A 24,615-nucleotide genomic window follows, 5' to 3' on the forward strand; every position below is an offset into this window, starting at 1 on the left:
GAACTTATTTATATTTTTTTTTAATATATATATAAATAATAAGTATTTACGATATATTTTCTATATAAAATATATATAATCCCACAAAAGCACCGTATCTTTATTTGTAAGCCACCTTTTTCTTCCTCGGCTGAGCTTTGCCTCGCTCCACCCGCAGTCAGACCTGTTTGCTGCCCATGCGCTCCCCTGCAAAGGCAGCGCAGTGACGGGCCTGAGTGGCTGCAAGCAAGTCAATACACAGTGTTTGGGAGAGGAAACTCATCTGCTGTAGCAGACAGGAGCGGGCAGCATGTTCCCAAAGAGGCCAGGGAAAGCATCTGCCCCAGGTGTGGCAGCAGGCAGGGCGACGGGCATCCCATCCCGTGCCTGGAAAGGGTGGCTGCTGCTGCGTGCCTGGACAGCTCTGGAGGTCAAAGCCTGTAAACATGGTCATGGGTGACAGGGAGGAGACGCCAAAGCCAACCAAACCACGCTTGGCCTCTGCAGGGAGGGCAGGACAGAGGATGGCAAAACCAGTGACTCCTTTCTGCTACCTCCTTGCAGCCCCGCGATGCTGTTTACCTGGAGAGCTTCCAGCACTCAGGAGCCACTGTCCTGTTTGCAGCAGTTTATTGTCCAGGCTGCTGGACTCCAGACGCCACTTGTTCTCGTTCTAAAATACGCTACTATCGTTAGCAGCCGCTTAAAATACACCTCCAACATGTTTTTAAATCGCTATTCATTCCATATTGGCACACAATCACCTGTCTCCATTTTGGGCTGCCAGTCTCTTTAAGCAAACCAAACGGGCATCGGCGTAATGTGCAGTGAGCTCTTGTCTCCATGGGTGGAGAAAGTGCTGCAGCACAAGCTTGGTCACCAATACACCTCCATCCTTCCCTGGAGACTTCACCTGGGAGATGCATTTTCAAACTCCATCCCTGCAACACCCTGCCTTCCTGAGGAGTCTGCTGGGAACAGAAGGGGTCTGCTATGGCAAACACCCCACAGCTGGTCCCCGAGGAGGTAGGGTGGGGATTTCTCGTTAGTCAAACGAAGGGCTGGCCGTACCGACACACAGCTCCCTGGCCACCCTACGGGCACGCAGGCAAGGCTGTGTGATGGAGCCACCACCTTTGCAGCCTTCACACTTTGGGAGGCATTAGCACGCTCAGGGTGACCCTGACTTCCCCCGGCGCAGCATTTCTGGAGCATTTGTTGAACCATCGGACCTGTGGGAGAGAGGGAAAAAGTGTGTCTGTGAGGGTGAGGTGCCGGACGAAGCTGTGCCACGAGTGCATCCACATGGACCACACCCGCACCTCACACAAGGGGGGCTACCTGCCTTTAGGGCCGGTTTCCCTGTGTTTCCATCCTCACTCTGGGCTGTCAGGGGCATCAGGATTGGGCTGTCATGACAGCGAAGGCAGCCCACGCCAAGGAGTACAATTCAGACGCTTGCTTTCCGTGGCACCACCTGAAAAATGGCTCCTGCTGTGCCTCCACCTCTGCTGACGCCCCGCTGCTCTTGGACATCCGCCTGCTGGCACAGCAGGTGACATTACCTCGCCCTGTCCCCTTTCTCAGACCATCTGTGTGAAGGCCATGGCCCCTCTGATCCTGCTGAGTCCTGCCCTTCCTCGGGACGAGCTTTGCCCCTGCCAGGGCCAGCCGGGGGAGGGGGTGGCCACTGGGATCCCCTCGCCCGAGGGCACGTCCCCTGCAGCTTCATGGCAGCCCACCGCGCGTGCTCGCACGTGGCTTCAGCCCCCGGCTTTGTGTCCCCCCCAAGCTGTGTCTCCAGCCTGTGGTCCTGGCGTGTGGCCATTCCCCACCCTGGCTCCGCTGATTGCTCCCACAGGAAAACTTCCCGGCCAAATCAAAGGGGTTTTGAAGTAACGTGCAACTGGGTGCCTGTCGAGGAACGTGAGAGCTGCAGCAACGCGTGGGAACCACCATTCAGGTTCAGACCATCAAGCCATCCAGTCCACTGATGTCTTTTGAAATAGCAATTGCTGGTGGCTCCAGGGATGGAGGGAGAAATCCAGTGTGCGCCCGGAGTGGGGCAGGAGCATCACTGCTGATGTTTCTGAGGTCCTTGGTCCTGCTGGAGATGGAGATGATGCAGACGCACGGTTTGTCCAGCTCACTTTGTAGCACCTCCACCTAAAGCAAGTTTCTTCAAGAGCAGGAGAGAAATATGGGTCTGTTATAGTCTGGCGGTGGTGAACTTGCCCCCTGTTCGTGCGATGGCAGGAAGAGGAGGAGGTGTGTTTGGACCTGGTGCCTTTGCAGTAAGCCAGGGGACCACGGGGGCTCGTGGGGTGCCCCCAGCGCCCCACATCCCCTCTCCCGGCCGGTCAGCTCTCTGGCGTCGTGCAGGCAGCTCGTCCTGCTTCAGACCATGGGCAAGAAAGAGCTGGAAAGAGCCCGGCCTGGCCGGGGAGCCGCGTAAGCTGGGTCTGGGCAGCGAGGGCAGCGCTCAGCAGAGCCCAGCAGCTGCGGGGCGGCAGGGAGAGCAATCCCAGGGAGCAGCTGCTTCCCTGCCCCGGCTCGGGCAGGACGGGCCCTCTCCCGGCCTTCCCCCGCCTCTTGCCATGCTTTTCTTTCTGCCGTTGGCTCTTAAGTAGAGAGGAGCAGCTGCGACCCTCTAATAACGGTTCTGTACTTGGCAGCTGCCGGTGGTATTTGGGCGCTGGCTCCTCTCTGGTGCTGCTGAGCCTGCCCTGCCGCGGTGCTGTGCGTGCTGCGTGCCTGGGCTGCTGCCCGGCCAGCTGCGGGGAGGCCGCCCGGAACCCCAGGAATGCGTTTTGCTGGAAACCGCATCCAGTAAGGGAGAGACAGGCTGGAGACAGAGAAGAAACTGGGTCTCTTCAGTCAAGGGGGAGGGACGGAGGATGGGAAAGGTTTGCAATTGCTTCTTTGTCAGGACAAATTGAAGAGATGGATCAAAAAGAAACAAGTAGAAGCTAAACTTTTCATCAAGTGAGAGGAGACTTTTTGCAACACTTTCCCCAGGCATTGCTCTGCCGGTGTTTTCACCTCCCTCAGCAACAGACTTCATAAGCTCTGCAGCTCTCCTTGCACCTGGAAACAGGAGCAAAGGTCCCTGCACATGCCCGGACACCCACCGACCCACCGTGTTTGGCTTGCAGCCTGACAAGCCGAGGCATCCCAGCAGCTCTACTTAAAAGAGGTCAAAATCTGCATTTGCCATGCAGAATTCACCCAGGCTACCTCTAGTTCCCTCTGGGAGGCTGCTGAGGGGCAGCGGAGGATGGGAACTGAGCGCACAGGTGCTGTGGGTGGGCTGCAATACCCGCGGAGCCACAGCAGTGGGGCTGGCTGCCCACCCGAGGCATCGGTGCTTCGCTCCCCCCTTCCCTGTTGTGTGTCTGTGACTGCCTGGTCCTGCTCGGGCGGTGGGGACGGCTGGACACGTGGCCCTGGTGCGCACGTGGCCCTGTTACCACCCACGAAGGGTTTCTGTTTAAGTGGGAGAACAATATTTTATATTACATAGATAGAACTGGAAGAGCAATATTTTATTTTATATAGATTGTGTTCTGTTCTGTTGTATTCTACTCATTCTATTCTACTCTGTTCTATTCTATTCTACCCTACTCTATTCCACTCTATTTTATTCTACTCAATTCTACTCCTATTCTACCCAATTCAATTATACCCTATTCTATTCTACTCTCTTCTCCTCTCCTTCTCCTCTCTCTTCTCTTCTCCTCTTCTCTTCCATTTTTCTCTGCTTTGCTTTGCTCCTCCCTCCATTCCTTTCAGCCAGAGAGTCTTTTTATACATTTTCTTGCCAAAGGTTTTTGGGTCTTCTTTTCTACCAAGGCAGGACAGGCTTGACACGACATGTGCATCTCCGCGTCCTCCCCGTGGCCCTGCCGCCTGAACCGGGCTGTCACTCCTTCCCCATCCTGTGCTGACGGCCTGCAGCAGGCCAGGTGCTCCCGCACATTTGTGACTCTGCCACTACCAGCAAACACCTCACCCTTCTCCTCTTGGCCTGAGCCCCCTCCAAAAGCACTGCAGCCCCCTGAGATGCAGCCCCAGGAGGAGCTCAGCTGCCCTGCTAGAGCACCAACAGCCCTGCCAGGGTCCCGCAGGCTGGGGACATCACTGTATTTCCCTGTAAATCCCAGAGGGTCCCCTTCCCATCCCATCCCAGGTGCCTAACTCCACACTGGGCAACGATGACAAAAAATCCTACCTTCAGAAATGGTACACAAGCACATCCTGGGAGCCCCCTGAGAGCACAGATGTGCCACGCCACCACCAACGTGGTAACAGCTTGGTTTGCTGGACTAGAAGAACAAGTTGCCACCCTGCCAGGCAAGAGAGGGGCCGACGCCGGCAAAGCTGGCTCAGCACAGGGCGTGCGTGGGGAGCCACGCGGCGCGGAGGCTGCTGCTGAACTCAGCACAGCTGCGGATGGCTGGTCTCCTGGATGCTCATTTGGAAAATCCGGCCATCAGGGTCACAGGGAAAACTGCTCCATCCTGAGCTCCCCTGCCGCTCCCAGGAGGGGCCCAGCAGGACATGGAGGAAGGCTGAGCTTCTAGATGCTCATAGCAGAGCATTTATAACCCCTTGGTGCTCTTGGTGAAGCCAATCCGTGTCAATATGTGAAGTCCTCCCTGCTCTGCAAGCCCATAAAAAGGAGAAATGAGTGGGCTGAGTACGTGCTCTTCAGCTGCTTGTGCTATGCAGTTGTTTTAACTCTTCTTTCTCTACCCAAAGCAGTAGGATCTCTTTTCTTTTGGTTTTGGTTAGTTTTTTTGTTTTTTTTTTTTTTTTTTTACAAGTATGTCCTGTGGGTGTTGGAGCTGGGGCTGTTGGACCGGGTGCCAGCAGTGAATGAGAAGTCTTTGCACACACCAGTGGAGCTTGACCCACAGCCTTAGCTGTGCCAATGCCACCTCATACCCTTCCAGGGTGGCCAGGAGTAAAATCCAGGAGCCTAAAGATGCTTTAAACACTCAGAGGCAATGAGCCATCTGAAAAGCAGGAGTGCTAAGTTACATGGAGATGACAGGGCCAAGAACTGTGGAGGGAGGTGAGAAAGAAGGTGAACACCACCCTCCAGTGCTTTCCTTCCTCCCTCATCTGGTTTTCCCTCCTTACCCACCCTGGGCTTTGATGGTTTTCCCTGAGACGTCTTGGATCAGACCCATTCTGCCTCTCCAGCCTTGGGAGCTCTCCTTGCTCTTGATGAAGCCATGCAAATCCGGGTGGATTTCTTCCCCAGAGCCTTCGTTAGCCGACGCTAACCCACCTCGTTGGGATTATAGCCATCTTTGATCCTGCTGTAGTCAGGAGACGTGGCTCCATGCCATGTAGCATGTCTAATTGAGATTTGCTTTGCATGCTGCAGCACAGAAGGGGGAACAGATCCCCTGGGATCCTGCTGTGCAGAAAGCAGCAGCTCCCCGCTGCAGTCAGGGATGAACAAAACAGTCTTTCCCCACCCCACCTCCCCTTTTGTGGGCAGGTGTCACAGAGAAAACTCTTTGGTGCTTTATATTGTAATTATCTCCAAGTGCAGCCTCATTACTTGATTTGCTTTTACTGCACGTTAGAGATGAGCCGATGCATCTGACCCAGCTGCAAGGAGCTCAATTAGCTGAGCTACACCTAGAAGTCGTGGCAGGTAGGCAATGTTTCCTAGACAATTACAATATGGCCTGGGGAGTATTTCTATACCCAGAAGCAGGGATGCTTTAATCATCTGTGAAGCATAATTAGGGTCTGAACTAAGCATCTAAGCAAAGTGTGCAACAAGGGAAAGAATCACACGGTGTGAAAGAGTGAGCTGGGGTGGGCAGTGCTGGCTTTGCCGGGGGCTTTGGTCCGTGCACTGTCCTGCTGGCACGTCCTGGATCTTGGGATGTGACAGTCACCGGTGAGGTAGGAAACAGGGAGCAGCACCGCAGGATTTGCATGAGTTGCTTGCAGGGTGCATGTGCAAAGAGCAGCTGTGCTGGTGCTTTACGTCCCTCTGCGGATACTGCGGCTGCTGTGTGCCCGCCCGGCGGCGGGGCAGCTTGCCTTAGGAATTATTTTGGGGCGTCTGCTCTGGAACATCATCAAGGGCTTGAGGCATTGCCAACGGTTCACCTCCCCCACTGCATACCTGCCTTTAATTGCAAACAAGAGAGGCCATGACACAATATTGGCAAGCTGAAGTTTCCATCCCCCCAGCTACATCATCCCGAATCCCATGTGCCACCGATTTGCCCTCTAGCTTGGAAAGGCTTATCGCCTGTGCGGGCATCTGACCCAGCACACCCCTTCCCCCCGCCAGGGGCTGCCTGTCCTCCCCTGGGGGGCACAGAGGGCTGCGGCTGAGGGAGGCAAGCCTAACCTCACGTATTCATAAAGCTGCCAGTTTGCCAGCCCTTGCCAGCCTGGGAATGTGTGTGGCTGGCAGCAGTCACGGTGTGGGTGCCAGGGTGGGAGAAGCAGGGAAGGATGGGCCAGGATGCTGTGCCCCGGGAGGGGTTGGGATGCTGTGCCCTGGGAGGAGGAATGCAAGGTGTCCACGGCCTATTTGCAGCTGCAGCAGGTGAATGGGCCAAGTAGGTCAAAACTCTTCTTGGCTTACAGGGAGAAGGACTTTCTCCCTTAGGTCTTAGTGTTGGGTGGGTTTTGGTTTTGTCGGTGTATGTTTTCCTCACTGGTAAAAGAGAGGAAACGAAGGATGTGCTGGGGAGGAAGGGGTGGCTGAGGAATGGAGCACACGGAGAGGAAGAGATAAGCTGGAAATGATAATGAACAACCATAATTTTCTGTGCAAAAGGGGAATTCAGGCAAGAAGTAACTCCCTCTACGACTGTTTCAGTAGAGGGCTGGGACTGACTCAGATGGCAAGCAAAGATGTTTGCAAAGAACAGGGGAGCTGTGGTTAACTCTTCAAATAAATACGCTTGGCTCAATTTCCCCTTTCAGATTCAACTGAAATTGTTGCTAGCATTTGTGTTATTTGGAGCTGGTGCCTGGGGCCTTGCTGTGCTGGAGCTCCTTCCCGAAAAGCCCAGGCAGCAAGGCAGCAGTCAGGGATGCCAGGGCAACCGTGGCATGACACCCTTCCAAAGCAAGCACCGGGTTTAGTGGGGAGCGACCTCTTTGCGAGGCCAGTGATGTTTGCTTAACTGCTTCTGCCAGCGTTAACTGGGACACGGTGACCTCCTGCTGGAATTCGTATGCTGTGATGAGTGAAAAATCAAGTTTATTGCAGAATCCTAAACGATTAGCAGAAACCCGAAGTTTTCACACACTCTGGACCACTGTTCCTGAGATCTGAGGGACAAACCTGCTCCCTTTGGATTTAAGTTCTCTGCTGCTTGATCTCAAGGGGTGTGTTTTTTAAGCTTCTAGTATTTGCTTTAAACTGAAAGTCACACCTGGATTTCTTAACCTTCTAATTTGGCTGCATAATTTTATCTTTAAGCTTGCTTATGCTAGGTGGGACTCAACCCTTGCTAGCAGAAAGCCAGTATTTGCAAAGCACTGGTATGGTGAGTCCAACCATCTGAGGACCAGCCTGTGACTGTGACGTCCTGGGAGCTGCTGAGTGCTCTGGCCGTGACCTGGGATGAGCAAGTCTTTGACCGCCAGCCCAATATCTGGTCCACATGAGGGTTTTGTGACTCAATTCCTGCCTACTCCTTTTAGCTTAAAATGGTGAAGATCCATCCATCCAAAAATGCAGGAGCAAATGTCTCTGTCTTTCAGCAATCCCAGGTTCACGGTTTGTTGGGGAAGTGAGCGGGACCACCTAATAGATGAATAAAACCAGGTGAGTTTTAGGGATACAAATCCTCACTTAAGTCTTGTTTATGAGCACAAGTGTCTCTCGCTCCAGTGGCTCGCTCCCAGATCCTCGGATTTATCCCAGGTTTTTATAGTCGAGCACAAGACCTCACGTTGTCCTAATGCAGGGGTCCTCAAACTAACGGCCTGCGGGCTAGATACGGCCCCCCAGGGTCCTCAACCCGGCCCCCCGTATTTACAGTACCCCCCTGCCGGGTGTTGGGGGGGGAAACCAAGCAGCCGCAGATGACTGCCTGCCACTTCATCCGCGCGCCGGCCCCCCGGTTAAAAAGTTTGAGGACCCCTGTCCTAACGCATGGCACGCAGTCTGTGTGCCCAGGCTCCCCCCCATCCCGGTGGATCCGTAGAGCTCTGCTGGGCTGGCCTGCCCTGGGATGCTCCAAGCTCGTTGAGATGGCAAAATGGGGCTGCAGCGGTTTTTCCTGCTGGAGCCGGTACGCGGATAAGCAGCAGGCGCTGCAGGGACCGTTCCCGACCCTGTTTTTGCAGGGAATGCAAAACCGCTCTGGGAACCGGCGGGCGTGGGGGTTGCCCCCAGCAGGAGGGTGCCGCCAGGGGCCGGACACCTGTGGGGGCCGTGGTGGCAGCCCCGTCTCGGGGCTCCTCGGCCTGCAGCAGAGGAAGAAGAGGCATTTTCCAGGCGTCCAGCGCTGGAGGCCAGCGGCAGCGGTGGCCTGCGTGGGGACAGTGCCACCGCCTGGGTAGCCAGCACGGGGATGCTGCGGGGACGCATCCTGCCGAGGCACGGGTGCTGGCTGCCGGCTGGCTCGGCCCGGGTTCGCCTTTGGCTGACGCAGCCCATAGCCCACCCTGCCAGCGAGCTCCCTGCCGGTCAGCTCACCTCCCACTCACCTGGCTGGAGACCCCCGCTTCCCTCCCAGGCGTCCTCTCCTCTCCTCTCCACCACACCCGGCACGCTCAGAAATCCACTTCCAATAGTCCCTTAATTTTTTGGGAGTGCTGCCTTCGCACCCAGGCAGGTGCCTGGTTTTGTGGGTCCCCCTACGCGTCCTCTCGCCCCTCTTCAGCCCCACCTTCTCCCCCGGCTGCCGGGAGCCCGTGCATGCCCAGCCCAGGAGACACCGCGAACACAGAAAGCCTGTGCCAGAGCCCCTCGGGACGGGCAGCTTCCCAAACACACAGATCGCTTCTGCCCTTGCTGGAGAAAACCAAGTAGCTCTTGGAGCAGAAAGGAGCGGGGGTTTTAGCATTTTGGGCAGCCTCAAGAGAGACACGCCTCGAGGAAAAAACAAATCCCATCCTTCACACCTACCCGAAGGCACAAGTAAGCTACTTCTCAGGGACCATTTGAGATTTGCAAAGGCTACTGTAGAACCCACGCTCAGGTCCAATCCTTCCTTAAGTCAAAGGAAAGCCAGCTACAGCCTCAAGCAAAAGCAGACGCCTAAACCAAGGTATTAGTAGTATTGTAGTTCAGAAGCGTTGGCCTTAAAGGAGAAATATACAGACATATCCTATTTTTCTTTCTGTAAGTAGAAAACCAAAGCATTTAATGATTTGCAAACAGACTTTATTAAAGTTCCTGTAGAACCACTCTTGCCAGAGCAAACATATCAAACCATTTAATCCTTTCCCATATTAGCAGAAATGCACACAGCATCTTTCGTTTGTAGGAAAATCACTTTTCAAGGGACAGCAATTTTGATGTTATGCAGCTGAACAGCTGCTCATTTCTTTCCTCTATAGTGCATTGGCCACCACTGCTTTTCCAAGAAGTCTTCTAGGGAAAGGCAGGGGAGAGCTCCATTTCAGATTAAAATACACTTGTTTTTTTGGAGAGCCTTCCCCAGAGACCCAGCAAAAGCACCACCCAATAATAAGACAGTAGGTAGTTCCCCACAGGCTCTCTTTAAAGCCTATTGCGTTAGTGTGGTGGGTCGACCTTGGTGGGACACCAGGTGCCCTCCAAACTGCATTATCACTCCCCTCCTCAGCAGAACAGGGAGGAAAGAAAGTAAGATGGAAAAAAAAAATAATGGGTGAAGATAAGGGCAGTTTAATGAAACAATAGCAAAGGTTGTGTGCGTGGAAGCAAAGGAGAAAAAAAAAAAAAAAGAAAAAAAAAAGGTGTTATTCTCTACTTCCCATCAGCAGGCGATGTCCGGCCACTTCCCAGGAAGCAGGGCTTCAGCGCATGTAGCAGTCGCTCCGGAAGACAAAATATTGTTAAAGGACAAACGCCCGCCCTTTCCTCCTCCTTTCTCTCTTAGCTTTTCTTGCTGAGCAGACATCATACGGTACAGAATATCCCTTCGGTCACTTTGGGTCAGCTGTCCTGGCTGCAGCCCCTGCCAAGATCTTGCCCACCCCCTTACCCCCGCCTCACCGGTAGGCTGGGGAGTGCTGGAGAGACAGCCCCGACGCCGCGCGGGCACTGCTCGGCCGCAGCCAGAACACTGGTGTCTTATCAACACCCCTCCAGGTACCGATGCAAAGCACAGTGCTGCGAGGGCTGCTGTGGGGCTCAGCGAGCCAAGGCCATCAGGAAGGGTTGCGTGATTCCAGAGCTCCTAAAGGGTAGAGACCCACTTCTAGAAGCTGCCCAGTAACTTTATTTCAAGGATAGAAAAGCTGCTGTGAGAGCGTACAGTGCTTTCACCAGCCTCGGAATCAATACAGCGAGAGATGCACAGGAGGTCGATCAGCTCCCCAGACACCCACTCAGGGATTCCACAGACATTTTTGGTACAAGCGAATTATCTATTAAGTTAATCAGCTTTATATACGAAAAAGTTCAGATTAAGAAGAGGACGTTGCTTTGATGTTGCTCCGCAGGCAGTCACCACTCATGAAATGATCTTCACTTCAGGCTTGGACTCCTCCACGGCTCTGAGTTCATCATCCACTTCAGAACTCCAGTAAATGTCATACAAACTACACCCAAACAAAAAGGCAAGCTGGTTTAGTGAGCATCCGCCCGTTCAGGAAAGAGAAAGATGCACAAACGGCCGGTATGGGAAGGTGGTCTAACAGGAAGGACCCTGTCTAGGTTCAAGAGTCTGGCCAGGCAGCCAGAAACATGCCTCATGACACAGGACCCATTACTACCCCCCCGCCCAGCACCACCTCCTCCTTTATCTTGGGCCTTATGGACCAAAGCAGATCAAGGCACTGTGGTCACATCACTTGGAAGGGACAAGGAGTGTTTTGCAATATGCAGATGGCATTTGGCCCACCCTGGGTCACCCGTTGCCTTCAGATGCAATTCCCAGAGAGCTGGTGCTCACAGCCCCCCACCCCGCAGCCCCCCAGCTCGCTGGAGCTCACCACCCGCCAGGTGGAATGCAAGCAGGACCAAAAACTTCTCTCACACTAAGTGCTGCAGATTGCAGCTGGGATTCAGCAAGGCTTTGCTGAGCTTCCTGATGCCTTCGTCGCCCAGAGGGTTTTGGCTCAGCTCCAGCTCAGTAAGGCACGGCTTGCTAGTCATGATGGTGGTCAGGGTTTCACAGCAGGCTGACGTGATATCACAGTTGCCCAGCCTGCAGGGAGAGGAGGGAGAGGCCAGTGCAGTGAGTGATGGCTCCAGAGACCAGCCCACCCTCGGGCAGCGGGCGCTGACATCCCTAGCACAGCCCAGAGACCCCTGTTAGGCTGGCGTCTCCAAGACATCAGCAGGGGCTGGGCTGTGGTCTTCCCACGGAGACAGCCGTCCTCGTGGCGACTGCTGAACACCTAAAAGTCCTCCCTAAAGCTTAATGGTGTGTAGCTACAGCAGGAAAAGGAACCCTAAGAAGATATCCCCAACTTCAACATCACACAATCTTCTCTTGGGTTTAAACGGATCATAAATCACCACTAAAGTCTACTACTTGAGATTTGCAACCATCTCTCTAAAAAAGGGCAAACTGAGGCCTCTCAGCTGAGAGCCAAGCAGCTTTAACTGGTCAGCAAACGTATCTTTCTGGGCAGAGACTTCAAGTCTTGCTGGTGTCTTCCGTGACTCGTCTGCCTAACTCACTCACTGTGAGTCTCCGCCACCGGAGCACAGCTCTGGCTTCTGTCAAGTGGCACGGAGGGGACAAGCATGGTGCCCTGAGCACCACGCAGGCCACAGCCACACCAGTCCAGAGCTCAGTGCCCACTGGGGAAGGGAAGAGGCAGATGGGGAAGGAGAGTCCTACCACAGAGCTGGAGATGATGCTTCAGCTGGCCTCCTGCTCCTGCTGGTGAGGCCGGACCAGCCCATATGAGTGGCCAGCTGGGGTTAAACCACGACACCAGAGACTATACAGGAGGCAACTGGCGAATTTAGGCAGGCTTTGCACTGCGACTGGCAGGCACGAGGATTAACGTGCTAAGCCTGGACCAGGAGTTCCTCCACCTCGGTGTCCCACCCAGGAGAGGCCATACGGGTGAGTTCAGAGAAGGGCAGAGGAAGCTCTACAGTGCGTGGCTTGCAGAACAAAGCAAGATCTCTCCAGTCTCCCTATAGCTTGGCTTTAGATCCTGCAGGTACGCTGCACAGTGAACTCTCAGTTCTGCACCTGGGAGAGCACCTGAGGATGGCTACGAATGCACCGTCACATGGGTGACGGCCTGTACTTGCAAGAGACCATGAGTGACAAGATGCATGGAAGCACTTTTGGCTTTCGTTTACTTGCTAGTGGACTAGTTAAACATCAGTTTGTGGTGTGAATTGCTTCACATGAGCAAAAAAATACTGTGCTACCATCTATTGCTATCTTCCTCTCTCGAAGGGTAACACAGCAAGACAGAAATCAACTTCTGAGGGTGCACCTTACCATAGGGTATGGATGCTGCAGTTGGGGTGCAGCAGCCCCTGACACAAGAGTTCAACGCCTGCATCTCCCAACTTGTTCTCGCTCATGTGCAGTACTTTCAGGTGCTTGTTTGTGCTGAGAGCAGAGCTGACGGCCTTGCAGCAAGCAGTCGTGAGCCCGCACTCCCTAAGCCTGCAAAGCAAAAGTGACATGAGATCTAGTTGAGGGATCTAGAGTATCAGGCACCATTCACTTCTTCACATTTGCTTCACAGGAGCCTGGACAGTGGGAACGGAGGAACCAAAGCCTTCCCACAATCACCGTACTCCTCTCAATGCTCCCTGTCTGCTCGATCCTTCTAAGCAGCACATCTCCCACTCCTCACGTTTGGGATGCCTCTACTCGGAGCATGCACCTAGGAAAGGCACATGCTCACAAAGCACAGGAATGATCAGAGATGAAGCGTGCTGTTTTCACAGTCCCTCTGAGCTCCGCTGTGCGCTCCTGAGGCACCTTACCAACTCCCAGGCCACCAGGGCAGGGGATGAACCCAGCTAAGGGCAGGAGCTGAACTTGCCATGTAGTAAGGTTCAGGTTATGCTTGTTCAGGTTCTGTGTGGAAGAACAATTCTCCTTTCCCGGCCACAGCTGGTACCAGCCCAGCCCAGCCTAAATGGTAACGCTGTCAGCAGAGAGGATGCTGAGAATGGTTTGTGTCATTAGAGCCTTCTTTTGGCTCATTAGTGAGGGCACTTGGATCCAGCGGAGAACCCGAGATAACTGATCACAGCACTCATTTTGCTATTACACGAGGCCTTTCAAACTTCAAAAGTCTCTTAGCTGCCATTTGTTGCACAATAAAATATATTACACAGAAGCTCTGCAAGCATCCTATTGCTTATAACAGGATGACGACAGGGCAGACCTTCAAAGCCTCTATGAGTTTAGAAATACAAATCCCTTTAGCTCTGCAAGTCTAAATCCTTTCTTTAGGTAACAACTGACATGAGTTGTTCACGGAACCATTGCAACTGAGGATCTATCTGGTGGGCATTACTTCCCCTACATCCTTCCTTCAGTGAGGTCTCCAAAGGCGGCAGTGGGGATGTGAAACTTGACAGCAGCTCACCATAGCTCCTGGAGTTTACACTCGGGATCCTTCAGCGCCTGACACAGCATTTCCATGCCTGAGTCTCTCAGGTTATTGTCTATCAGACTCAACTCTGCGAGGGTCTCTTTTGTACTAATGAGTTTGGAGAGATATTTACATCCAGCACTTGTGAGATCACAGTCCCATAACCTGCAGGGAAGAACAAAATATTATTTCCCCCCCAAGAATGACTTAGATTAGAATACAGTGTTATTTTAGTATTCTGTATTTCTGATTACATCACCTCATTTTCTTCTATCTTTTACAAAACCCATTCATGCACCATACCACAGAGCTTTCACCTTACTTTCCACCCATTGCACCAAAACCTCTGTTTGTAACACAAAAAAGAAATAGGAACATGCAATGCTAGTAGACAGATAACTCAACAGGAAGCCAAGACAACGCCATCACAAATTTCCATTCACCACCTCCCCAGAATTTTATCCAAGTGATTTCAGTGCGGTCCTGCTTCTCCACGGCATCCTCCGCCCGGTTTTGAGAACTAACTAATTTGCAGTAGATTATTCTCGTTTCACTAGGGGGTGTAACTGAGAAAGTTTCCGCTTAGGAGCAAACCAGCGGCGCACTGTAGATAGTTGAGAGGCTGCAAGAGGGATTTAAGTAATCTCTGCCTACCCTTACCATAGCTTCTCGATTTTGCAGTTCGGATGCATCAGTCCTTGGCAGAGGAGAGCCAGACCAGAGTCCCCAATCTTGTTATCCCCCACAGAGATCTCTCTCAGTGATGACATGCTGCTGAGAACAGCGCTAATCTCCTGACAGCTATCACTGGTGATGCCGCAGTTCTCCAGGCTGCAGAAAAAAGAACCGCTGGAGTTGCTGCTCCAGACCCACTGTGTTAGATACCCCCCAACGCCCCCAGTTCAAACTGAGAAGGGTCTAACAGCTGGTTCCCTCTGACGCACCCATTCACATCCGTTAATGTAAGGATCATTTTTGCCAAACTCCCCCTTTATAGCGACTGTCCTTTGTAAAAGGAACTTCTAGCTGTACCACACAGTGACTCCCCGGCAGCCAACCCCTGCTGAAGCACAGAGGCAAGATAAAATGAATCATGCTTCTCCCCTAAATCCCTTCGGAGGCTTTACCCCAGACACAAGGCCAAATCCAGCATCTCTGTTGTGAAGCAAAAAAGGGACCTGAATAAAAACAGTCAGCTGGTTGGTAATCCAGGGGTAAGAACTGGAGCCACTGAGGGAGACTGCTGCTCTCCTCCGAGATGCTGGCGAGCAGTCACCCCTTGTAATTGCAGGTTTAACCCGGGGTCCGTCATGCTCACACTGTACCAACAGGCATAAGAATGAGCTCAGAATCACATGCTAAAAGAAAAAATAAAAATATTCAAAAAAACTCAAAAACTGAAAGCTCCCAGGCGTTTGCTTGCCATTTCCAGTTACAGAAATCTGAACCAGCAAGAATTCTGGCCAAATGTTAAGTTTCCCTGACAATAGTTTTTCTTATCTTATAGATGGTATGACTAGCAGCAGGACTAGTTGCAGTTAGAGGTGACCAGCTCCTTCTTACTGTAATAACTCTAGGTTGCAGCTTGACTCCACCAGCCCCCGGCACAGCTGCTTTGTAGCTGTATCTCCCAGCGTGTTGTTACTCAGGCTGAGCTCCTTCAGGGTGGGCTTGCTTTGCAGAGCAGCATTGAGAGCTTCCACAATATCAGCTGTGAGTTCGCAATAGTCCAACCTGCAAGAAGAAAAGAAATCCAGGGGAAAAACAACCGTCCTCGTCACATCCTGCTACCCGCGAGATGTCAGCCAGGCAAAGTGTGCGTTAGCCAGGGCAGAAAACGTGGCGACATGAGCTGAGGGCAGGCAACACATGAAAACAGAGATAACCGTAAGAGTTTTTAAACGGCATTTCCCGGTTCGTTTCAGGAAGTGTTAATTCTTAAACTAGACTCCAGGGGACCCTAGCAAACCAGTTTTACACCAGTCCTCTGTTAAACCAATGCACAGGCTGCCTTGGAACACGCGACTTGAGTTTTGCATTGCAACACGTCAGGCAGGCTCACCACCAAGCCCTCCCAAGGGGAGCTGGGGCTGTGAACAGACCTGGGTCCTGCTCAGCCATAAAGAAAGGACCAAGTGCAGCAGAATCAGACTTCCCCCGGGTGTCTGAGAGGTCCTGCGTGAACAGCCACCACTGCCAGGAGGGCCAAATAAAACCTATGGGAATAGACACCCAGCTCTTCCAAACCCATGAGATCTACCAGCACAAATAAGCATGACGCGATTCCACACAGAACAGGAAGAAATCCCCATCTGGCAACAAAACTCCAGCTTGTCTCAAGGGAAGGACAAGCATGACCTGCCTGATGACCAAGAAAGCTCAGTGACTACTTACTGCAGCTTCTGCAGCTTACAGCTGGGGCTCATCATCCCTTGACAAAGCACCTTGACTCCAGCGGTTCCCAGTCTGTTGTCACCAATGCGCAGCTCCGTCAGGGAAGGCTGTGTGCTGAGGACAGCCCGGAGGGTCTCACAGCTGGCACCCGTCAGATTGCAGTTTTGCAGCCTGAAGGAGAGAGGCAACCGGTGTGAGGGAAACGCAGGGAAGCTCTTCTCAGAGGGGTGCATCTGCTGAGGATGGAGCTTGGAAAGGACACCGTGGGCACCGACGGTGTGTAACCCTCTAGAAAGCGGTACGTCTGAGTTACTACTGCTGTTTCACAGGTGTGCCCAAATATTTTATCAGCTAGTATTATACCTGCAGCATGAATAATACTCCCATGCTTCCTTCAGTATAATCACACATATAGCGCCTCTAGCAGAAGGATCCAGCCTACATTAAGCAGCACCACCACTGTTTAATGTTTTAATCATCATGAGGCTTATCCCAGAGATAAATTAATGGCACCTTATGATTTCTTGCCTGTTCTGGAAATGTGATCCAGAGTAGCCGAAACTAAAAATCTCATCCAACTTGGCTTAAATCTCTGAATATCACTTCGAAGTTTAACAGTATACTGCAAGAAGGATCTATGAAGCTGCTCTTTCAGAACTCAGGCTGGGAGAAGTAGTGTAGGAACCAGGTGGTATTGCTACAGGGTGTTTAGAGTTCTCCGTCAAGACTTTCTGGCAACGTAGAGGTGTTGTGCATAGCGGTACTAAGATTGATTTGGGTTTGGTTGCTCTTTTATTCCCTAGCGTGCCTTACCAGAACCCCCAAAATGGACAATTATGTTTCTAAAGAACTGAAACAGCCTAATCCAGGCTGTGACTTGAGCATCTGGAGAAGTCTGAAGGTTAGGACAAACTCTCTGAAAAAATCACTTGTGTTAGGCTTCCAGTACAGCCCACCAGAGAGGTGCAGTTCGATTAGCTTCACAGTCAACTTCCCCTCTGTCAGCGAGTCCTCATTGCAGAGGACACAGGGACTTTGAAGCAAGCATATCTAATCTACAAGGGACTTTGAAGCAAGCATATCTAATCTAAAAGGCAAATGATTTTATAAGGTAGTGTCATGAAGACCCTAGACCCACCTCAGGAGCTGGAGAACTCCAGTACCCTGCGGAAGAGATGCTGGAGAGAGAAGGTAGCATCTCTTTGAGGGTCACTGAGGAGCAGGGGCAGCAGCCACTGGCTTTCACTAAAGCTCCTGCACCACGATTGCTGAGGGAAGCCCACTAAGGCTATAGCATGCTGCTGGCACCTCCGTGGAACATGCTGCCTTGAACCAAGCTGGCCCTGACCTACTGAGAAGACAAGGCTTGAGGCAGAGCCAGGCTGGTAGAGCACAGAAGACTGCCAGCTCTTGAAATGCCACGGCTCATGAGAACAGCATTTTGCTTGGCTCCTAGAGAAAGGAGCAAGCAAACCGGACCAGATGCTAAAGACTGTTCGTACAACTGGCAGAAAAGCCCTCTGAAAAATGCATTTGTGAAAACATCGGGTATTGTGCTAATGGCAAAGTGGGGCCCTCTGTGGACATCCTTTTGTTTAAACCAGCCTAAACAGATAATCCAGCAGCCTAGGCCAGGGGAAGATCTGCTACCTCTTCTAAAGAAAGTCTCCAGAAAGCCTTCACTTGGCTGGAAAACCCCTCTACCTGTCATTCCCTCAGTGCTGAAAGACAAAGGAAGACAGATTGACGATCTGGAATCTTCCAATAAATATACTGCTTCGATAAAAACTTCTGGGTTTTTCCAACCACCTGACCCAGGTAAGCACTGAGGTGCCTCAGCATGGCTCTTAACTGCCATTACATACTGGTTTGCCTCATGCCTTCACCTGCAGCAAACTGCAGGCGTGTTAGAGCGAGACAATGAACGGGGCTTTACCATAAGTTCTGTAGGCTACAGCTTGGCGTCAGCAACCCTTTACACAGGTACTCGATGCCTGCATCTCCCATCTCATTGTTGCTCAGCTTCAGCTCCGCGAGGACTGGATTCATACTAATGATGGAGGAGAGATCCTCACAGTGACTGCTGGAGAGATTGCAGTCATCCAGCCTGAAAAAGAAGAGAAGCAGCGCTTTAGTTCTCAGGGTTGCTCCGTTCTCCCTGGCTGGAGAATTGCCTGTGAAATCAAAGCAGGCAATTCACTCTGCTGCAGTCCCTGGGACACCTCTGTTAAGTACGTGCGGGGCCTGTTGGATGATGCGTGGCCCAACAAAGACACGTCCCCTCTGCAGGGCTGCAGTACAGGGGGGGCTGGGTGGCAGCTCCCCAAGCCACAGATCTCCTCTGTGCTGTGCTAGAAGACGGCACACGACTCGAGTCATCCTCCCTTGGCAAGGCTTCAGCTGGATTACGCACCTTCATTTAAACACGGATAGCAACAAACCACCTGGCGTGTGAAGCCACGTCTAACCGGAGGCCAGCTTACAGGCTGCCAGACTGGTTCTGCCCTGAGACCAGCCCCAGCGACACCCATCAGTATTTGGTCTCACGTAGGTGAGTCACACTGGTCTGCACCGTCTCTCTCCAGCGTAACCCTCAGCACACAAACTGCAAGTTTGCAGCGTGGCAGGGGCTTCTCCCACTGGACATCAGCATTTTTCTAGTTACTGCTAAATTGATTGGGGGGGGGAGGGGCTGCTGTGCGTGTGAGCTGAACTGGAAGGAGAACCAAGGAAAAGATTAGGAGCCCAAGACAGGCAGGGAGGCGTTAAGGGAAGCAGAAACGACATGGGACAAAAGGAAGGTGTCACGGAAAAACCCTACAGCCAAAGGCACAGCCAGGACTGCCAAAAGTAGTTGCCTGGTCACTTGTCCTTAGACAACTGTGAAAACTGAGGCTCTAGTAGGCTTCTCATTCCCTGCCTCTGGCAAGGAGACTTGGCTCCCCACGGGATCACGTTCAACAATCCCTGCTGCAGCTGCTCTCATCCACTGTGAGTTAAGCAGCCCAGCCTCTGCCCAGGAGGGAACCATCCCACTGCCTTCTGGCACCCAAGGCAAACCTTGGGAAGTCAAGGTCAAGCCCATGAAGCTTGCCTGCGCATAGCTCCTCTGCAAAAGAAAAGCAAGTCATCTTCAACCTGCCTGATGTCCTCCAAGTCATTGCCGGCTTGGTGCAGCCCATCCCCTCCAGCTAAAGCACAACGATGCCAGCCCGTGGGGTATGAATTCCCAGTCAATCAGGAGAGCAGGAAGAGCGCGGGGGCAACTCTTCTGAACCCTGCCCTACAGCTTACACTCCAGGAGATGGTTCCTTCACACTGGTTTGCTCAACACACAAGGCAGGTGAAGGCCAAATGAACAATAAAAGCTGATGGCACGTGGCTTGTGCATGACTATTAAGTAACAGTTACTTGACAGCGTCTGACCCGCTGCCCAGAGAGTGCGCAACCTAACGAGCACGGTGAGATGTCTTCCCTCTCAAGGGAGAAAGACAGGAGTTACCAAAACAGTGGTCAGACGCTTAGACAACCACATTACCTAGCTGAGCTCTACGGCATGCCATAGAAGAAGTACATTACCTCATACCAAAGGGTGCATATCTGTAGCTGAAAAAGCTTAGGGTGGGTTTTTCTTTTTTTAACACTACCACCCCCCCTCCCCCTTTACATTAACTTTCTGGATAAAAATATGTAGAATCATTCCTGCTACTGTGCAATTTCTAAGTCACAGGTTAACAGCTCTGCAGCTGAAAAACACAGGAGAGAAGCGCAACAGTTCTTACTTAGAAGAGATGCTACGCAACTAGTTACTACCTGATGCTTTTGCAGGACTTCATTGTGGACAGAAGTTCAGCCCATCTAGATGGGCTTATCTCCTCACACTGCATGTCAAGCTCCATTTTGACAGTCGAGACAAGGTCTGAAAATAAAATTTAAAAAAATAAAACACACTTTCATGGACTGAGAAGCAACAATCACCCCCCACCCCAAGCTCTCAGTTGTGAGCTACACCACGCAGAGGACAGATTTTCCAGCACCAGTATGAGCCAGCAGCATCAGAGTGGTTTTGTCTGAGACCCCACAAAGCCCTCATCCGACAGGCAAAAAGCACACGGATCCTGGAGAGGTATGGCAACATTTTCTTATCTGAAGGCAGCTTGTACAAGAGTAAGATGCTCCCCTTCCCTCTCCAAGGGACCTTAAGCAGAACGAGCTTTTCAGAGGCACAGGTGCCACTGTCTCACTGCTGCACTACTGAGTCACACGGGTGTGCCACACCACTAAGGCTGTGACACTGGTTGTGAGACCTCGAGCTACATTTAACATCAGGGTATTTTTGAGAGAATGAGGCAAATGAGAGCTCAGATTAAAGTTCCTCCTGGCCACGTATCTGTACATGAGAGGTGGAACCTAGGTGGATGGCAGAAGCATTCCTCCACGATTTGATGTCCAAGCTTCCAAGGTCAGGCAAATCCAAGTACAGAGAAGCTGGTAAGCAGGAATTTTGTTTTTTTGCTCTGCAGCCCAGCTGCACTTCTGAACCAATATAAACACAGCACCTCGCAGAGCCACTCCAGGCAAACACGCACAAGAATATGCCAGGGCTGAGCTCTGGGCTCAGAGGGGATGGTGGCAAAGGCAGCGCTCCAGAAGGTGACAAAGCGCGGTCTTGGTGTCTCGGCTTTGCTAACATGACTCAGACTGCAGAATGTTTGTACAAAAAATAATAAAAATCTCCTGAGCTATCACATAGGAATGTGAACAGTAAAAAAACCCAAAGCACCAGGCGTTAGGGACTGCAGCTCATCTCTGCCTTCCCCACAACGCACAAGCTACCCCAGCCCGGGCTTTGCAGGGAGGCGAGTGGGCGTCACAGCACGCACGGCCCCTCACCCATGGCCAACGGGACCCCCACGGCCAACCAGGCCCCCCACCACGGCCAACGGGACCCCCACGGCCCCACAGCCGACGGGACCCCCCACAGACAACGGGGCCGCCAGCCACGGCCAGCGGGCCCCCCACAGACAACCGGGCCCCCACAGTCGGCCCCTCACCCATGGCCGACAGGACCCCCCGGCTAATGCGACCCCCTCCTAAGCCCCACAGACAACCAGACCCCCAGCCACAGCCAACGGGCCCACGCAGGGCACAGAAGCGCCGCAGGCGGAGAGGAGTGCCCGGTACATACGTATGTTTAAATATATAAATACACACACAGAGCCAGGCGGCAGGGCGGGCAGCCGGGCACCGGGCGCTCCCGTACGCGCTCGCCCCCCCCCAGCAGCCGCATGCGGAGCCCCGCTGGGCTGAGCCAGGCCCGGCCCCACCGCCCGCCCGCCCGCCCGCCGCCCCGGGAGTCCCCGGCGTCCCCGAGGGGAGCCGAGCCCACGCCGCCTCCCAGCGCACCCGCCGCCGCTGCCCGCACCACTCACCCGGCTGCCGCTCGGCCGCCATTTCCGGATCGCCGCCGGGACCCGCCCGCCCAGGCCCGGCCCGCCCCGGCCCCGGCCCCGCTCCGCCCCGGCCCCGGCCCGCCCCCGGATCCCGGCCCCGGCCCCGGCCCCGCTCCGCCCCGGCCCCGCTCCGCTCCGCCCCGGCCTGCCCTGGCTCCCGGCCCTGGCCTCGCTCCGCCCCGGCCCCGGCCCTTCCCCGGCCCCGCGGAGCCCATCTGTCCCCTCTTCCTCCTCCTTTTTTCCCTTTCTTCCCTCTTTCCCCCTTTCTCTCCCCTTTCCCTGCCCTCTCAGCCACTCTGCCCGCCCCTTCCCCTCTTTCCTCCTTACCTCACCCTTCCCTTTCCGTGACTTCTCCCTGCTTCGCTCTTCCCTCCCCTTTCCAGCCTTCTTTCCCCCTTTTCCCTGCTTTTCCTTCTTTCTTCCCTTCTTTCCCCTTCCCCTCTTCTTCATCTGTTTCCTTCATATCCTCTTTCTTCCCTCTTTTCCCCTGTGTTTCCCTCACTTCTTTTTCCTCTCTTTCCCCCTTCTCCTCTTCCCCTTTTCTTTTTTCTGTGCTTCCCCACTTCTCTTTTTCCTCCCTTCTTTTCCCCTTCTCCGTTTTCTCCCTCCTCCCCTTCCCTCTTTCTTGTCTTCTCTTCCGTCTCCCTTCCTTCCCTAGTTTTCATGTGCTCTCTCCACCTCCCTTTTCTCTCCCCCTTCTCCTTTCTTTCCCCCTTTAACCCCTCTTTTGTTGCTTTTCCACTCTTTTGCTTGCCTTTCCCCCCTTTCCTTCCTCTTTCCCTATTTCTTCCCTCTTTTTCATCCTCTCCCCTTCTTTTCCTCCCTTTCCCGTCCCCCCCCTCCTCTGTTTTCCCCTTCCCCCCCATCTCCCCCAGAACAGGAGCAGGGGGATACACGGGGATGAAGAGGGGAATGGGGAACCCCCTGCAGCGAGGGATGCGCAGGGGGTGGGAGGATCAGCCCGTAACGGGACGGTGTCCCGGGGCTGGCGGGGACCCGGGGTGCGATGGGGATGCATGCAGGTCACCCAGGGGAGAGGCACCGCGGGGGGGCTTGGCCGGGGCAGACAGGACCCCCTGTTGCACTTCCCCAGGGAGGCTGGAACTGGGAACAACAAAAATATCCATTCCTCAGCGCTCTCCCTGACTTCCAGCGTGCCTGCGTACAGGGGCCGGCTCGGAGGGCCTGGGATGCCCCCCCTCCCCGTCCCTTTCACCAGTCCCATCCGTGACACATCTCTTCCATTCCGTCTCCCTCATTAGCGCAACACGTTGACGAGCAGCCGAGCTGCACCTCGCCCGCACAAAGGCCTCTCCTCTGAGCTGTTTGAGACGAAGCCACGCGAGCAATGGAGGATGGGCACGCTGGAGTTTGGCTGCCGTGGTGCCCATCACCCTCCCCGGGCTCTCCCAGCGCCGCGGGACCCACCAGCCCAGCGCCCAGCAGCATCCCCGCACACCCACCCCCGCCCGAGCCGGGGTGCCAATGCCAAAGGCGTTCGTCATCGCTCGGTCCCTTCCTCCTCCAGCTGCCAGCTACTCCCCGTCTCCCTATTGTTTGCCGGCACTTTTAGCCCCGGTAAAAGCTCTTTCAGACTTTCACAAGACAGAGCAAAGGAAGGTTTTCTAGTGCCAAGCGCTTCCTAGGCAATGTACTGAGCTGCCTCCCTTCCTCCCCTCCAAAATCCCAGTTTCTTCTTCCTACAAACACCCCGTCCCACTGGCTCGCACAACAGTTTGATTAAGCACAACCAGCTGTTCCCTACAAAGCAGCCTCTGCAATTCATGGCTTTAAAATCACTCCATGCTCCTCCCCGGTACACAGAAGGGAAAGTTTAGGGAGTTTGAGAGCCCGATTTTCCTGCTGATACGTACCTCGCTCTTCTGGGCGCTCTGCAGGAGCGAGGAGGGCAGAGCTGACGCCTTCCTGCTGCTGTTACTACGCAACTTCTGCTGTTGTACGCACGGTGCCTGCTAGAGGGAGGAAAGCTGGTGCCTGCTAGAGGCAGGAAAGCCGTTTCGGGTGGTGATGCCTTTTTTCCTCCCAGCTCAGCTCTTCAGGGGCTTGTGGAGCCTCACTCCATACACGATGGCGATGATGCAAAAGTCCCACAAACTCTGATGATGATAGAGATGGCTTTAACGTCTTACCCCAATCGTGTAGCCACTCGCCGGGGTTTAGCCCAGAGCAAGGGAGTAGTTGCCATTGAAGCATCCATCCAAAAATGAGGCCAACCCACTATTAAAGCGTAGATAGAGATGCTGGAGTTTGCATAGTTTCTCCATTCCTCGGGCAAGCCCTGTCCCGCCTGGACTGGGTGGGATGCTGAGCACATTATTGCCTCCCTGTCACCTCCCCTGGGGGTTAACCCCCCCAGCAGGGGCTAGGGCACGTGCAGCCTGCAAGGGTCCTCCAGGGGCAACCCTGGTCGTGCCTCCCCAAAACTGCCTCTCGGCAGCAAGCAGGACCCCAGACCTACGCCCCCTCCTCCCAAACTCCTGCTGGCTCTTCCCCTCCCCGAGGATTACCCTGCCACCACACGCTAATCGTGGGCTGAAGTAACCCGTTTTCTCCCCCTCATCCTCAACAGCATGAAGGTTAATTAATATTTCAATAGACTGCAAATGAACCAGAGGCAGAAGGTCAGCTTGGGTTTTCCCTCCTGTGGCTGTGGATGCCGGCAGAGGAGCAAGCAGGGAAGCACAGCCCATGTTGCACCTCCAGGGGAACACTAGAGGTTCTCCCCCACCCCCCACTCCAGTTGCCTTTTATTATGCTTCTTCTGGAGGAGATGGGAACCGACCACCAGAAGAGCTCAGAGAGCTAACCCCCACCTTTCCTACTGCCCAGAAGAGAGCCAAGTGCCAGGGGCACACCTCTTCCCCATTCCCTCCCAAGGAAAGGCAGGATCGTCCACTTAAAGGGGTTGCTGGGACAGTCCTTGTGCCCCTGGCTCTGATCTGAAACCTGCTGAGCCCCAGCCCGAGCTTCGGGTGGCACGAGCTTCTGGCTTCAGGGCTTGCCAGGGGGGTGGGCAAGGGTGCTGCAGCCAGGG

At 53.7% G+C, this 24,615-nt stretch overlaps 1 protein-coding gene across 2 annotated transcripts; it reads right to left on the reverse strand.

Moving 5' to 3' along the window:
• Positions 1-10,353: 10,353 nt before the first annotated feature.
• Positions 10,354-23,569, reverse strand: RNH1 (ribonuclease/angiogenin inhibitor 1). Of its 2 annotated transcripts, none has more exons than XM_080405558.1 (10): positions 23,435-23,569; positions 19,921-20,026; positions 18,044-18,214; positions 16,108-16,278; positions 15,277-15,447; positions 14,374-14,544; positions 13,708-13,878; positions 12,600-12,770; positions 11,166-11,336; positions 10,354-10,728 (listed from the first exon to the last, which is right to left on the reverse strand). In XM_080405558.1, the coding sequence occupies exons 2-10, from the start codon at positions 20,004-20,006 to the stop codon at positions 10,641-10,643; spliced, it is 1,371 nt and encodes a 456-aa protein (XP_080261684.1). In that variant the 5' UTR covers positions 20,007-20,026; positions 23,435-23,569; the 3' UTR covers positions 10,354-10,640. The 2 variants fall into 2 exon arrangements, with proteins under 2 accessions (XP_080261684.1, XP_080261683.1); XM_080405557.1 differs by lacking the exon at positions 23,435-23,569 and adding an exon at positions 21,540-21,623.
• Between the last annotated feature and the right edge of the window lie 1,046 nt (positions 23,570-24,615).

Source organism: Falco punctatus, assembly GCF_963210335.1.
Source record: "Falco punctatus genome assembly, chromosome: 10".
Classification (NCBI taxonomy): Eukaryota; Metazoa; Chordata; class Aves; order Falconiformes; family Falconidae; genus Falco; species Falco punctatus.

Excerpts from the sequence above, each read along its gene's own strand:
- RNH1 (XM_080405557.1), bottom strand. The coding sequence starts at position 21,561 with ATGGCGGCCGAGCGGCAGCCGG. Across the intron at positions 16,279-18,043 it reads TGTAGCCTACAGAACTTATG|GCTGCAAAACTGCAATCTGA; the intron begins GTAAAGCCCCGT and ends TCTCTCCTTCAG. Across the intron at positions 10,729-11,165 it reads TGCAATCTGCAGCACTTAGT|TTTGTATGACATTTACTGGA; the intron begins GTGAGAGAAGTT and ends GTTTGGGTGTAG.